We start from the raw sequence: 17,276 nt of genomic DNA on the forward strand, positions 1-17,276 counted from the left end.
GAAGAATAACAAACGAATGTCCAGGCTGATTAAATTAATGGCCTTATACAAGAAATCAAAGCTAACATGAACCTGAGTAAGCTATCGATAGCTGGCTAGACTCCAAACTAACATTCATTATGATAGCTGTGTTGTTATCCGCCGCCCACAAATTAGGGTACATATCAGTAACTTTACAGCATGATAGCGGGCTCACAGAAAGTGTGACTGATATTCGTAACTCTTGACTTACCTCCTGAAATGTTTTTTCTTGCGATCTTAAATCCGAACTTGCTTAGGTCTTGCTGTCCACTCCACTTGGCCATGATGCTGCAATCCGCTGCTGTCACTGACGCCGAATGAAATAAAAAATAATGGAACCCCAACTGAATGTCACCTCCTCAAACGCTTCGCTTGCGCGTGCCCTCTCTTGCGGTAGCTTATTGTATGCTCAGTTTCAGCAAAGCTACGTGGAATGGCATTTTTAATTCCAATGTTAAATAGAAGTAATGCCCACATTTATTGATAAAATTGCTCAAGGGAAGGGAGGGGGGATGCCCGTTTTAGAGGGGGGATGACATCCCCCCCATCCCCCCTCAACTCGAGTACAGGTTACTTCCATGTTCGCAGTTTTGAAGTGCCATCACAGACTTCAGTTCCCAAGATGCACCATAGAACTACACAAGTGCCTGATTATGATTCACAGTTGTTCTGCATTTTGGATCCTGATGGACATTGTATAAAAGGACTCTTTCTTCCACATGAACTTGGTGAGGTATTGCATGTCTTTTTGCTTTCCAGATTGTTGTTCAGGTGCTTTCTAGTTTGAGTTTCTTCTTTTGTTTTTTGGTCTTGTGCCTTCATGGATTTGTTTGCTGATCATATGAACTCTGTTTAAGTACCGTGATCTTTGCTTCAAGTTTTGGATATGTTTGAAGATGTGTATTTTGTAAATAAGCCTGTTTCACCTGCACTTGCATCCTACCTCATCTAACAATCCATACATGAAACACTTCATCACTTGGCGTCTTCAGTCCCTAAACATCTTAAGCGCTGTGAGAAGGAATGGCAACATTACAAAGTGCTAAATGCTTCACTGTCCCAACATTTTTTGAAATGTGTTGCAAGAATCAAAATTGTAGTGTTTATTTAAAAAAAAAAATCTAATTTTTGGGGTAAAACATCCTGTTGTATCGTTTTGAGTGCAATGCAGGTTGAAGATTATTTACAAACCATTGTTTTCAGTTTTAATTTCAATTTCAACATACTCTCATAACTTTTTCTGATTTGGGGTTGTACTGTTTTCAATGAAATATAGGGTTTTCATGATTTGCAAATCATCACATTCTATTTTTATTTACATTTTACTCAGCTTCCCAACTGTTTTTGGAATTGAGGTTGTATTTACTTTGTCTCCTTTTTGCTTTAATGACAGTGGCCATTCAAGCTTGCATGAACTGCACACAAGTTTGTGTAAAACCCTATGGTCCATCTTAGATCAAATCTATGGGAGTGTCATCTGAACACATGTTTCAATATAAGAGATTAGGTCTGAGGAAAATCTGACCTTTTGTTCAAAACAATCCATCTGGTCAATATCAAAATTTGCATTTAAATAATGACCTAGAAACAATACAAAATCCATCCATCCCTTATCCATAACCGCTTATCCTGTGCAGGGTCACGGGCAAGCTGGAGCCTATCCCAGCTGACTATGGGTGAGAGGCGGGATAACCCTGGACAAGTCGGCAGATCATCGCAGACAATACAAAATCATTAATATTAAATATTCAAGATATTGAACATTTAGTTTCTTTCTTCAAAATTCTAAAAGATTATGTTTATTTCACATGAAAAAAATCCCAGATTTCCAATGTGAGCTCAAATTTTTTTGACCCCACTGTATGTTTTCTAGTCCTCTGTAGAAGAGAACAATGTATTCTGTCACGTAAAATATAGATCATGGTGGTTTCATTTGGGAGAACAAGGACATTTCAATATAATTTCACTTTTCTATAAACTATTTTTAGATATATGAGTCAGCCAGTTGGATTGAAAATACATGACAGACGATAAGCTGTTATATCAACTGTATGATATAATAAAATCACTGCACTGTCATCATGATTTTATTCTGTATACAGTTCTGAAGAAGTCAATTTATTTTAATTGTTTTTTTTGTAATTGGTATTGTACAATGGTGTCATTCACTACATTGAAATGTAATAGGCCATTGATACATCTTCATATATATTATAAGGTTACAGTTTCAGCTTTTTTTAAAAGAAAACTTTCAAACTGACAAAATTGCAATTTTAAATACAGTCCAGTGAAGATGACTGATGATAAGATTTAGCAAATATGAATTTGAATTGTCTTCCATCATGCGCATCATTGCAACACAAACAACTTATAAAAAGTTAAATGAAAGTGAAACATCATGAAAATTTGGATGATGTTCAGGAATTTCATGATGTATTCATGAATCTCATCCAAATTGCTAAAAAGAGGTCTCTAACCCCGGCCAACCAAAGGGGCTTGTGGCCAGCTCGGGTGCAATAACACTGGCTGCAAACAAAAATGTGCTTTGGTCCAAACCCAAAAACCTGGTCCAGAGGTGCTGAATAGCCTCTGTGTGTGTGTGTGTGTGTGTGTGTGAAAATCTGACCTCAGGGAAAAAGCTTAACACTGTCAGGTTTCTCAAAGCACAGAAGAGTGTGTGGAATATAATGAGATATAAAAGAGAGTCATGGAAGCCTTTTATCCACTTTATTCCCCACTGACCTTCATTTCACCAGACCTTCTCTCTCCCTCTCCTTTTGCTCCTTTTCTCTTTCTTCTCTCTTTTAGATTGTTGCCCTGAATGTTATTCCAAAGTTTGGTCTATGGTATACATCAAAGAGTGCTGCCTACTGGTTGAGGTAGTTTTTATTGGTTTCTATCCATGTCCTTGATTCTATTGTTACTAATTATTGTAACACAGCCCATATATTCAGGTATTGAATATTTTATCATTCCTGTGCCCAGTGGTGAATTCAGAACATTTTTCTGAGGTGAAACATTCTTCTGCCAAGGTGAAAAACAGAGCCAGTGTTGAGTGGCCAGAGTGAGACACAGAACCAGTGTTGGGTGGCCAGGGTGAGACACAGAGCCAGTGTGGGGTGGCCAGGGTGAGACACAGAGCCAGTGTAAGATGGCCAGGGTGAGACACACAGCCAGTGTTGAGTGGCCAGAGTGAGACACACAGCCAGTGTTGGGTGGCCAGAGTGAGACACAGAGTAAGTGTGGGGTGGGCAAGGTGAGACACAGAGACAGTGTGGGGTAGCCATACCAAAGTGAAACTTGCCAGTTTATCAAAATGTGCAAATGCTATAGTTTGACACATTACATGTTTCAACCTGGGCAGCATGGTGGTGTAGTGGTTAGTGCTGTCACCTCACAGCAAGAAGGCTCTGAGTTCGAGCCCAGTGGCTGACGGGGGGGCCTTTCTGTATGGAGTTTGCATGTTCTCTCCGTGTCTGCGTGGGTTTCCTCCAGGTGCTCTGGTTTCTCCCACAGTCCAAAGACATGCAGGTTAGGCTAATTGGTGGCTCTAAATTGACCGTAGGAGTGAATGGTTGTTTGTCTCTATGTGTTAGCCCTGCGATGATTTGGCAACTTGTTCAGGGTGTACCCCACCTCTCGCCCATAGTTAGCTGGGATAGGCTCCAGCTTGCCCGCAGCCCTGCACAGGATAAACGGTTATGGATGTTTCAATCTTTGCTAATTTTAATTGTGGGTTAACCAACTATTATGTTTCTAATATTTTTAAATAATAGCATGTAGTATCACATTTTTTTCTGCTTAATTCTATATATTTTTTAACTCATTAATCAGTTTCAGGACTGGCTATACCTTTCCCTAATAGTACAGTAAAATCTATGACAACAGAAAAAAAAAACCCAAGTGTTGCCAGGCAAAACAAACCTCTCCCGGTAGCACTTATGATGAATATGAAGGAAGATATCGCAAAAAAATAGGTACCCTATGGTTCCATGTGGCTACTGCTTATAAATAAAATTATTTTCTGATACCATGTCCATACAGTAAATTTAGCATATATATTTACTCTATGGGGCAGTAGCCACAAAAATGAAGCGTAATCCAAAAATGAACAATTTAAAAATCACAGAAGTAAAATATACCAAGTGTCTGTACTTTATATTATTCTACTCTTACCTCTTACAGTTTTTGAAACTGAAACCTCCGAACCAAGGTTGACATACACACGCTGTTACCATGACCCAAACCTTTATTTCCTGGAAAAGGTCCGGTGCTAGAGCTCAATGGAATGCACTTTCCCTCTGTAACAGTGGTCTCAAAGTTTAGGGAAATAAAAGGGTACGAGGCAGAGAATAGGAGGGTACAATTAAAAAGGCTGAAGCCCTTCACCATGAACCATAAAAAATGGAAAACTGGGTTTATCTGAGACACAGTTTCAAGGCTTTTGGGGAGGAATTTCCAATTTATTGTAAACAGAAAATCAGAGTCCATTTCTATTCGAGTTACTGAACAGACCTGGAGCTCAGTCCAGTTTTCCTAAGGCTTCTATTTTTTTAAGGGTTATTGGCATAGATAGATTGGCGAGGTTATATCTAGGTTTTACAAAAAATATCATCATCCACACACATTCACAGGTTATGACATCTTTATCACTGCTTTTTGCACTGCTCTTTTTAAATTTGTTGTTCACTTCAGTTTCTGACTCTTTATTATTATCATCAACACCCATAATGTCTCAGGAAACTGAGGCACGTGTCCACTGACTTAATGTCACTAGTAAAATTAATCTCAGTTTAAAAAATATATATAATTTCTCACTCACATCTCTCTCCTTTAGGATCACAAAGACACACATTCTAAGCTACATTATTATAATACAACATTCAAAATCCCAGATGACATCCAAGTCAGTTGTTTTCTCTTAATATCTTAAGTTTTTAAGGTTGAAAATACCCGGAGGCTAGAGGCCAGAAACAGAGCTCCCTTAGGTCGCTTGCCAACTGACAGCTCTTTCAGTACAATGGATTTATTTATGTATTTATTTATTGACCTCTGTATTACCAGAGGTGGACAGTAATAAAGTACATTTACTTGAGTACTGTACTTAAGTACACTTTTTGAGTATCTGTATTTTACGTGAGTATTTTTTTTTTAAACTTATGACTTTAACTTCACTACATTTGAAAGACAAAATTCATACTTTTTACTCCACTACATTTCTATCAAGGTCCTTGTTACTCATTACTATGAAGCGGCTTTGAAAGTGGATGTTTTTTCTTTTCTTTTCTTTTCTTTTCTTTTCTTTTCTTTTCTTTTCTTTTCTTTTCTTTTCTTTTCTTTTCTAAAACGTGATTGGTTTTTACACAGGAGACACTGAGACTGCTGATCAGTAATCACTAGGGTCACGTCACGTCCACAGACTGTATAAAATCAAGTTAAATTATTTCTCAACAGCATTATTTGAACACGATCAGTTGATGGCAGAACAGAAGGAGGCGGTTCTTCTGGAGAATGCACGCACGCACTCATGGCCCATGAACCCATGTTTCAGTTTTCTGAAAGGATTAAAGACACGTTTCATTTTAAATGTTTGCTTTGTTTGCCAAAAACGAACCACATCATGGCCTACAAAAACTCGCCATCCAACCTGCGGAAGCATATTGAGGTATTTAAACGTTTTATTCCAAGAGAAAGCTTGCAGTGAAGTTGTCTGTCCTTTTAGAGTTAGCGATACCATTGCAGTAGCTGTGCAGTCTGGTTCGTCAAATGACTTTCTATGGATTTGCCCACCAAGTTGCCGTCACCTTGTCCACGGCTAACGTTAACACACAGCTAGTTAACTTGGACACTGTTAGTTAGCATATAAAAACGGAGTTATGCTAACATGAATAACGTTAACTTATCTGAAGTCCTTTCAGAAATATGTTTTAGCATAATCCTGCCAAATAAACAATGTAGAATAGAATAGAATAGAATAGAATAGAAAGCCTTTATTGTCATCACACAGAGTATAATGAGATTCAGAGCTGCTCCATAAAGTGTACACACACATAGAATAAAAAGAAAAGGTATATACAATATACAAAAACTACTATTGAACTACTAGCTACTATATACAGACACAAAAACCTTAAGGGCAAGTAAAGTGGCTGATAGTAGCAGCATCCAGTGGTGTGCAACCATGTGTAACATTATAACTACAGTTCAAGTATATTGGCATTATAATTACAGTATATACATATATACATACATATACACACACACACACACATATATATATATATATATATATATATATATATATATATATATATATATATATACACACACACACACATATACACATACATATAGTTCAAGTATATTGGCATCAATACTCCAGTAGTATAAGTAAAGTGGCTAGTGATAGCAGCATTCAGTGATAAGGTGACATTTGTATTGACAGTGCAAAAAGACATGATGCAATACACACACACACACACACACACACACACACACAAGCATACACAAAGTTGCATTTTGAACGGTTCACAGGTAGGCCAGTTCTCAAAGGACCAGTTCCTCAGTGCAGACTGGAGTTGAGTATGGTGACTGCTTTAGGAAAGAAGCTGTCCCTGAGTCTGTTTGTTCTGGCTGGTATGGACCTGTATCGCCTGCCAGAGGGTAGCAGGTTGAACAGATGGAAGCCAGGGTGGGTGATGTCCCTTATGATGTTTTTTGCTCTGTTCAGACATCTAGAGTTGTAGATGTCAGTTAAGGAAGGCAGAGGGCTGCCGATGATCCTTTGTGCAGTGTTGGTCACCCTCTGCAGCCTCTTCCTGTCAGCCACTGTGCAGCTAGAGTGCCACACTGACACTGCGTAGGTCAGCAGACTCTCTATGGTGGAGCGGTAGAAGGTCACCAGCAGGCTTGTGCTCAGTTGCTCCCTCTTGAGCACTCTGAGGTAGTGTAGCCGCTGCTGGGCCTTCTTGACCAGGGCTGACGTGTTGGTTGACCAGGAGAGGTCAGCAGAGATGTGGACACCCAGGAATTTGAAGGTCTGCACTCGCTCAACACACTCGCCGTTGATATACAGGGGGGCAGGGGTAGCGCTGTTCCGCCGGAAGGCCAGGATGAGTTCCTTTGTCTTAGAGATGTTCAGTGCTAAGTTGTTGGTTGCACACCACCTCTCCAGGTTCAGGACCTCATCTCTGTAGGCCTCCTCGTTCCCCCCTGTTATCATCCCCACCACTGTTGTGTCGTCAGCAAATTTGACGATGATGTTCTCTGGGTGGGTTGTGTAGAGCGAGTACAGGAGTGGGCTCAGCACGCAGCCCTGCGGTGAGCCAGTGCTGAGGGTGCGGGCAGATGAAAGGTGGCGGCCCAGTTTCACCTGTTGGGGTAGGTTGATTAAAAAGTCTTTGATCCAGGAGCAGGTGGATGATGGGAGCCCTAGGCTGGTTAGCTTGGGGATCAGGATGTCCGGTATTATGGTGTTGAAAGCTGAGCTGTAGTCGATGAAGAGCATTCTGACATAGCTCCCTTGTCTCTCCAAATGGTTCAGCACAGAGTTGAGAGCAGTGGCTATTGCATCCTCAGTCGATCTGTTAGGCCTGTATGCAAACTGGTGGGGGTCCAGGGTGGGGGGGAGACAGGTTTTTATGTGGTGCAGGACCAGTTTCTCAAAGCACTTCGTTATGACGGGGGTGAGTGCTACGGGGCGGTAATCGTTGAGGCTGGCTGTGGGCGACTTTTTGGGGACCGGGATGATGGTGGCAGACTTCAAACAGGTCGGGATGATGGCTTGTTCCAGTGACCTGTTGAAGATGTCCGTGAAGACATGTGCAAGTTGGTCAGCACAGGCCTTGAGCACCTTCCCTGGTACGCCATCCGGGCCAGTTGCCTTCCTGGGGTTTACGGCCCGGAGCACCCGTCTCACATCCTCAGGCTCGACCTTCAGAGTGAGCGGGGGAGTGCCAGTGATTGCTGTCGGTTGAAGTGTGGGTTGGGGTGGAGTGCTGGGGGGAGGTGTGAGCTGTGGTGGGAGCTGGGGAGATGGTCCAGGGAGTGGTTTGGCTGTGTGCTGCGCCTGAGCTTCAAAGCGGGCGAAGAAGCTGTTCAGCTCCTCCGCAAGTGCCGCATCTGAGTCCCCGGCTGACACAGCACAGCCCCTGTAGTTTATTATTGCCTGAATGCCCTGCCACAGCTGCCTGGGGCTTGTCAGCTGCTCCTCAATCCTTTTCCTGTAGTCTGCTTTGGCTGCGCTGATGCCTTTCTTCAGGTCGGCCCGAGTCCTACTGTATAGCGCTTGGTCGCCGGATCTGAAGGCTGCATCCCGGGCACATAGGAGTGCATGGACCTGGCCGGTCATCCATGGTTTCTCATTCGGGAACACCCGAATGGTCTTTACTATGGTGACCATGTCAATGCAGTGCTTGATGTAAGCTAGCACTGCATCCGTGTATGTGGCCAGGTCCTCGTGATGGAAAACTTCCCACTGTGTTCGTTCAAAGCAGTCCTGGAGTCGGGGGAGGGCGTCGTCAGGCCAGGTGGTAATTGTCCATCTTTGTGGCTTTGATTGCCGGCTGAGGGGGGTGTATGCGGGGGGTAGGAACAGGGAGAGATGGTCAGACTGTCCGAGGTGGGGGAGGGGAATAGCTCTGTAGGCATGTTTAAGGTTGGAATAAACATGGTCCAGAGTATTTACTCCCCTCGTTGCACACTTCACATGTTGGTAAAATTTAGGCAACACCGTTTTGAGGTTTGCCTTATTGAAGTCTCCTGCAATGATGTGCGCGCCGTTTGGGTAGGCTCGCTGGTGGTTGTTAATGTTGTTTGCGAGCAGACAGAGAGCGGTTTTGACGTTAGCGTCCGGTGGTATGTAGACTGCAGTGATGATAACAGCTGCTAGCTCCCTCGGCAGAAAGAAGGGTCTGCATCTTACGGACATGAACTCTAGGTCAGGAGAACAATGCTTGTCTAAGACTGTACTGTTGTTGCACCAACCTTCATTCACGTAAACGCAGAGCCCCCCTCCTCTGTTTTTCCCGGAGTCACTATTCCTGTCCCATCTGTGCAGCGTGCGGCCTGCTAGCTGCACCGAAGCGTCGGGGATTAGCGGTTGTAGCCATGTCTCCGTTATGATGATTGCACAGCATTCACGAATGTAGCGGTTACCAGCAAGCTGTAATTCCAAGTCATCCATTTTGTGTACCAGGGATCTAGCATTGGAAAGATAGAGGCTTGGTAGCGGAGGTTTGAGTGGCTGTTTCCTGAGCTTGTTCAGCAGGCCCGCTCTGCAGCCCCGTTTTTGCTTCCTCTCGCGTCTCCGCCTCCTTCGTCTGCCAGACCCGATAACAATCCACGGAGACCCCGGTGCCCTCGCTATCTCCTCCGGAATGTTGTAAGCGCGATGAAAGTCGTTTGAAATGATCATTTCTTGCCGAATGCCGATGTCTATCAGATCCATATGGGTGTATCTTGTGTTGAAGTCCGTAGGTGACGCAAAACAAACAGTTATAACACACAAAAAATACAAAAACGTGCATTTGAAAGGAGAGCTGTAAGCCGCTGCGTCCTGATGCGCCGCCATCTTGAATTCAAGTAGAATGGGTGGCACAGTGGTGTAGTGGTTAGCACGGTCACCTCACAGCAAGAAGGTTCCGGGTTCGAACCCAGCGGCCGGCGAGGGCCTTTCTGTGTGGAGTTTGCATGTTCTCTCCGTGTCTGCATGGGTTTCCTCCGGGTGCTCCGGTTTCCCCCACAATCCAAAGACATGCAGTTAAGTTGACATGGGGCGGCCTTGGGCTGAGGTGCCCTTGAGCAAGGTACCTGACCCCTGACTGCTCCCCGGGCGCTCTGGTGTGGCTGCCCACTGCTCTGAGTGAGTGTGTGTTCACTGCTTCAGATGGGTTAAATGCAGAGGATGAACTTCACTGTGCTTGAAGTGTGCATGTGACAAATAAGGGTTTCTTCTTAGAAATCTTTCTTTTCTAGTAACGTTAGGCTGATTTCAAGTTTGAAAAGAGTTTGCTAGCATGTCAGGTGGAGCGTCACTGACTAGCTAGCTTAACGTTAAACCACCATGATGGCACAGCATGTGTTCATTTTGTGAATTCACATTTCTATCTTTGGTAACGGTATTAGGTTTTGTAAGCGCTGTGGCAATAATACAACAATGCACTGACAGAAAATGTACTTTTAATACTTAAGTATTTTTAAAATCAAGTACTTCAGTACTTTAACTTCAGTAAAAATTTGACTGGACAACTTTCACTTGTATCGGAGTAACATTTGATCAGTGGGATCTGTACTTTGACTTAAGTAATGAAGTTGGGGACTTTGTCCACCTCTGTGTATTACTGACACTGCCCGATGTGCTCGGAGACAGTAGGGGCCCTGAGTGTGTCTCCTCCATGCCTGTTTCGGCCCTTAAATCGTCTTCAGTGCTTGAAGAAGCTCGCAATAAATAAATAAATAAATAAATATTAATTCACCAGTTCAGACTGCACCACTGTTTGGTTCCCGCAGAGATGATTACACCGCCACACCAGGCCCATTAAGGCGCACTGTGATTGGTCAAAATCTTGGTGCTCATGTGGTCATTATGTGTAGTCGATTTTTATTGGCCATTGTGTGTGCGCTCACTGTTTACACTCTGGCTTCCCAAAGTCTCTTCACTGGGACTGGGTTTCAGCAAACTGAGGGATTTCTATAAAAGATGACTTATGATAATGATGACGCACATTCGTCACCATGACGACTGCTAGTAATTTTCGTCACTGATGGATTACGTTCGTCAGTGATGAATGTGACGAGCTCCAGCGGGAACCCTGGCCATTATTTAGTTGAATGAAACTTAGTTTCACATCGCGCGCTGCTCAGTTTTGTACAGATATGTAAACAAAAATATTTTTTGTTACTCAGTGAAAAATAGACGGCGGCAAATCGCTGTCTGTAGTAGGATTTGCCACCGTTGACTGGCTACTTTTGAGACTGTAATAAGCATGAACATTTCTGAAAGCGATTTCTTTAGTCCGTAGTGGGAGAGATAATAATAATAATAATAATAATAATAATAATAATAATAATAAATCAACAGAGCAGGGAAGTTTTTATCAGTGGGGTTTAAAAGTGGGTGTGGTCAAACTTCCTTTATTTGCATATGTAAACGAACCAAGACACTATACAATGACAGCACAGTGTATGCAAATGAGGCAGGTCGTGATCCAATCAGCGTGTTTGTGGGAGGAGTCTTTCCGAGGCAGCACTCCTGCAGTCTGAGCTCAGAGGGGTTTTTTTGTTTTGTTTTGGTTACCTTGACCTTGACCGGATGACCCTCAAAATGTTGGCAGTTCTATTTGAGACCAATGCCCATCTATCCTGAAAGTTTCATGAAGATTGTGGGTGGCATGGTGGTGTAGTGGTTAGCACTGTCGCCTCACAGCAAGAAGGTCCGGGTTCGAGCCCCGTGGCCGGCGAGGGCCTTTCTGTGTGGAGTTTGCATGTTCTCCCCGTGTCTGCGTGGGTTTCCTCCGGGTGCTCCGGTTTCCCCCACAGTCCAAAGACATGCAGTTAGGTTGACGTGGGGCGGCCTTGGGCTGAGGTGTCCTTGAGCAAGGTACCTGACCCCTGACTGCTCCCCGGGCGCTCTGGTGTGGCTGCCCACTGCTCTGGGTGTGTGTGTGTGTGTGTGTGTGTTCACTGTTTCAGATGGGTTAAATGCAGAGGATGAATTTCACTGTGCTTGAAGTGTGCATGTGACGAATAATAAAAGGTTTTTTAAAAAAAAGATTGTTCCAGCCGTTTTCCTGTAATGTTGCTAGCAAAAAAACAAAGAAATAATAAATTTATTTATTTATTTAACCTGTATTTAACCAGAAATTTTGTTTTTTTAACATTTAATACCAACTTTAATCCTACCAAAGATTTTTGTACCTGACTAAAAGCAAACTGTAGATAATGATTTGCTTTCTTCAATGATGTAGCAGAAGCGTACAAAATAGTATCATCTGCATAAAGATGAATCTTTGTTTGTTTCAGATCCATACCTAAATTATTTATATAAATAGAAAATAAAATAGGGCCCAAAACTGATCCTTGGGGGACACCCATTTTTACTTCTAGCAAGGATGAGGTACAGTTATCTAATACCACACATTGAGTTCTACCACTCAGGTAATTAGAAAAACAATTTAACACAGTGCTACTAAAACCTATGCTTTGCAATCTTTGCAAAATAAACAAAGAAATAATAAATAAACAAATAAACCAGACCAAAAACAACACCTCGCCCCGCTTACTCCGTAGCAGGCTAGGTATTAAAAAATTAAAAATTAAAAAATAAACATTAATTATGTGCCAGATCTCTGAATAAACCATTGAGGTAACCAATGATATTTCAGGCCACCCCTTAATTCTGCCCCAGTCTGTATCATAACTATTCTTGACATTCTTCTTCAGCTTATTAACACAAAACATTATATGTATTATTACACAAGTTCATTATATAAGTTATATAGTTAGACAGTATTTTATACTAATCATTAGGCATCATTATGTCCATCATATGATCTTTTACTGGTTTTAATGGTAAAAGTGAATTGGTTTTATCCATCCACTCATCCATTATCTGTAGCCGCTTATTCTGTTCTACAGGGTCACAGACAAGCTGGAGCCTATCCCAGCTGACTATGGGCAAGAGGCAGGGTACACCCTGGACAAGTCGCCAGGTTATCACAGGACTAAATTGGTTTTATGTAAACAGCCAATTATTTTTGTTCAAATCTACATTTTTAGTGTAGAAGTAGGATCCCCTGCCCCTTTGATTTTTCTTTCACTTGGCTGTCTGTGTAAAAACAACGAAGTGGTGGTTGAATTGTTATCCAAAAAAGTGTCATACTTTAGTTGACATTTATAGCAGTAGAATAGCTGTAGAGTAATCTCTCTCTCTGTGTGTGTGTGTGTGTGTGTGTGTGTGTGTGTGTGTGTGTGTGTGTGTGTGTGTTAGAGAAACACACTTCTGTGAGTGACAGTGTCATGGTGTGTATCCTGTAAAAATAAAGTACTCCATCCTGCGTCAGTCTTGCGCAAATAAGTACGCACACACACACACACACGCACAGAGAGAGAGTAGTGCAGTTGATGCTATGCGGGCCACACAAAGCCAGCCCCCTGCAGAAGGGTATATAAGGGCCGCTGTTGAACAGGGTGCTGAAGTTTTTCTCATTCATATTGGTTCAGCACAGCACATCTTCTCACTCAGTCTCCTGTCTCGCCTGCTGCTCCTCTCTGCTGCACAGCCTCAGTCTCAGTGCAAGGTATTTCTTTTCTCCTTATCTTTAGAACATTGTGTTGAATTAGGTGAAACTAAATTTCTATTATTTTTATTATTATTTAATGGTTTTTAGTTCTTGCTGATGCGATAAATATATTTTTTTTTTTACAATTGGGCATGATTAGTCTCATATATTAATTACTAATGTATTAATTGTTATAACCTAATTTCCTCATATATCATATCAATTATTATTCAAAGAATAAAATATATTGTTTATTATTGCAGTTGTATTATAGAAAGGCTCATTCACCAATCAATTGGTATATGAGCCAGCTGCTCTTTTGGAGAAAGCTCTTGCTTTTATTAGAACGTTTCTCTCTTTGTCTCTCTTTTAACCTCTGCTAAACAAAAACAACATTTTTGTTATAATGCAGAATTTCTTATGCTTTATTTGTGCTCTTTGAGTTCAAATCACTGAGTAGAGAATTAATAATAATAATAATAATAATAATAATAATAATAATGGGATTATGAAAGGAAAGCTAGGCTTTAAGAACATATCCTGGGTTCTCATCAAAAGCATATATTAAGAGCCGTCAATAGATTTAATTCATATTTCAAGCACTGACATTTCTGCAAATAGTTTGTCTATTATGTCTGTATTAACGGAATCTAATTGTTAGAGTTATGAGACTATATTTCAGCTCAAGTCATATGAATGAGTCAAGTTGTTGTGTAAACATTCAAAAGCTCATTTGGTGCTGTAGTGCTCAGGGGAAATGGAATATTACATTTATAACACTTTCCTGTAAATGACGTTTTCTCTGGGTATGTGCTTCAGACATGAACACTGGAATCTCTGTGTTAGTGCTGCTGGTGGCTCTCTCCAGCAGTGGCTGCTTCTCTCACCCCATACATTTAGTGGAAGAAGGGCAGTCGGATGGAGGGTCTGTAGATGAACACACGCGCCACACCCGTGCAGTGCCCCCCAGTGGCCATCTCAACTTATTGTCTAAAACGCAAGAAGAGAAGGTGGAGGAGGATGCTGTGCGCAGGCTGAATGAACTGCTGGCCAGACTCATTTCCAGGAAAGGTAGGGCAGTCTACACTCACCTTTCATATTCATAAATATTCTGACAATAGACCTACTTTGAGAATTAAACTAATACCAACAGAGCAACAGCACCTCAAATGAACTAACTTATTACACTTCTTCCTTGTTACACATTAGCATTTTTCTGTAAAAACCATGTTTAGATGTTCTAGTGCTACTTCAATGTTTCAAATTTAGAATGCTATACATTGCGTTTTCCTGTAACCTGTAACCAGAGGATTCCCCCACCTCCGCCTCGCAGGTTCATATCGCAGGAGCCCGTCCCTCAACACCAGTTCCAACCACAGAATAAAGGACAGAGACTACCTGGGCTGGATGGATTTTGGCCGCCGGAGCGCTGAGGAGTATGAATACTCTTCATAATATCCAATCACCCCATCATCATTTTTAAGGAACCAACCAATCAGCCAACCATGTCGACAGAGTGATCCATTTTAATTCTTTCCCCTGCCAATCACGTCATTGTCGGAGTGCCCTTTCTTCAGCTTATTTCTGATGTAAATTTGTATAATGAAGATGATGCAATATATGAATATGTATGTGTAACTCATACAGATTTTACATGCACTCATATTTTTGAGGAACAGTGACTGACTGGTAATGTGGTCTGCTTGATATATTTTCTTGTGTATATGATTTTCTTCTAGCATTAAGAATATGTTAGATGTTTGAAAATAAATCATTGCCTTAACACATTCACCCAACTATATTTTCTCTGGAGTCCAGAAGTTTGCATAATGCCGTTAGATTCAAACATAATAAATTGGACAAAACAGAAGGAGAAGGGTACCGTAGCATCATATCACACATTTATTCAAAAGCAAATGTGATGCCATGGAAACACTGATTAGATGAGATCTTTTTAGCGTGTGTGCTAAAGCAGACGCTTTAACAGCTCTAGTGAAGGTTGTAATAAAGACCGAGACACTTTGGTATTCTTGATTACTTCGTTAATAATGAGATTTGAGCCAAACCACTATGGGATGCCATGAAAAACATTACAGAAGTGACAGTTTAAAATCCTCCACCTTACAGTGGAGCCCAGCATAGCCATTTGTTTAGTGCTTCGGGGAGAGAGCTTACAGTTAATGGCCACATAAACACTTTCTCTTATTGATCATCTGAAGTGGCAGCACTAGTGTATAGGGCTTTCGGCAATCTAATCTCTCACCTAACAGCCTTAGGGAAGCTCACAGTGCAGGCAATAAAAGGCTTGCTTTTACTTGTACGAGCACAGAGCCGGAAACAGACAAACTGGGACATAACCTCATGCTGTCTATTATGTACACCACTTGAGTTAGTATATAATGGATGAATTGCGGGATGGCAAATGAGAGACAGCAATAGTTTACAGAGAACAAAAGGCACTATTATGCCACAGGTGTGCCTCAATGAGAGGGATTTCATTCTGTTAAGACAATAAAAAGTGAACCAATAAACCCAGACAAGCGCATGTACACCCACACATGCTCAAACACGTGCATGCACATGCACTTATCCTAACATGAAAAGGCCTGCTGCCGGGGCACTTAGATGTGTCATAATATAATATGTCCAATTTATAAGAAAAAGGGAAATAAAACAGATTGCAAGAACTACAGGGGAATAACACTACTAACACATGCAGGAAAGATATATGAAAGAATAATTGAGAACAGACTGAGAATACAGGTGGAGGATAAGATAGGAAACTGGCAGCATGGCTTTAGACCTGGAAGAAGTACTGTTGACTTGGTGTTTGCCCTAAAAATGTTGTTAGAGAAAGGATGGGAATGGAACCAAAATAAATACTTGGCCTTTATAGATCTAGAAAAGGCATTTGACAGAATCAACAGGGAAAGACTTTGGAAGATTCTGAAAGATGAACATTATGGCATACAACCTAAATTAGTGAGAATAATCAAGAGCATGTATAAAGAATGTAGAAATAAGGTAAAGAACAGTCAAGTGGATAGCAACTGGTTTGATGTTAAAACAGGGGTAAGGCAAGGAGGAGTGCTCTCCCCTCTGTTGTTCATTATATATATGGACAAATGTCTAAGACACATTTGCGAAGAAAGAACAGATGTAGAAACTTTTGTTTATGCAGATGACGTGGCTGTGATAGCTGACACGGCAGATCAGCTACAGGAGGAGATAGAGAGATGGAGTACAGGGCTAGAAAGAAATGGTTTGAAAATGAATAAAAATAAAACTGAAGTGATGTTTGTAGGACAGATGTAGAAACTTTTGTTTATGCAGATGACGTGGCTGTGATAGCTGACACGGCAGATCAGCTACAGGAGGAGATAGAGAGATGGAGTACAGGGCTAGAAAGAAATGGTTTGAAAATGAATAAAAATAAAACTGAAGTGATGTTTGTAGGACGCAGAAGAGAGGAGTTAAACATCAGGGCAGGGGAACATCAACTTATGCAAGGAGAAAATTATACATATCTAGGAGTATACTTTAATGAAAGAAATGAGCAAGAGGTGGAACTCAATAAAAGGATAGAAAAGTATAATGCCAATGTAAACATGCTGTATCCGATACTAAAAGATAAATACGTACCTAGAAAATGCAAGATAATAATATATAAAACCATATTAAAACCAATATTAACATATGCTGCGGAATGTTGGACACTGACCACCAAGACCAAGTCCAAGGTACAAGCTGCCGAAATGAGAGTTCTAAGACTAATAAGAGGGGTAACAAGAAGAGACAAAATGAGGAATGATAGAATAAGAGAGGAACTAGGAATTACATCACTGTTAGAGGAATTGGAAAAATCAAAACTGAGATGGTATGGACACGTTAAAAGAATGGAGGAAGACAGAAAACCAAGAAAATACCTAGAGTGGACGCCACAAGGAAGAAGACCTGTTGGCAGGCCGAGGAAGA

At 41.5% G+C, this 17,276-nt stretch overlaps 1 protein-coding gene across 4 annotated transcripts in view; it reads left to right on the top strand.

Annotated features, from left to right (window-relative positions):
* ccka (cholecystokinin a) overlaps nt 1-15,064 on the top strand; it is a 47,578-nt gene extending 32,514 nt beyond the window's left edge. The window contains exons 4-6 of one of the 4 annotated variants that reach the window (XM_060922063.1): nt 13,243-13,319; nt 14,148-14,372; nt 14,635-15,064. In XM_060922063.1, the coding sequence (XP_060778046.1) occupies nt 13,243-13,319; nt 14,148-14,372; nt 14,635-14,756 (424 nt within the window). In that variant the 3' untranslated portion in view covers nt 14,757-15,064. Of the gene's footprint in view, nt 1-13,242; nt 13,320-14,120; nt 14,373-14,634 lie in introns of those variants that run through there. The other 3 variants (XM_060922062.1, XM_060922064.1, XR_009654739.1) reach the window with 3 other exon arrangements.
* Nucleotides 15,065-17,276: the final 2,212 nt, after the last annotated feature.

This window comes from Neoarius graeffei, chromosome 5 (assembly GCF_027579695.1).
Source record: "Neoarius graeffei isolate fNeoGra1 chromosome 5, fNeoGra1.pri, whole genome shotgun sequence".
NCBI classification, from domain to species: Eukaryota; Metazoa; Chordata; class Actinopteri; order Siluriformes; family Ariidae; genus Neoarius; species Neoarius graeffei.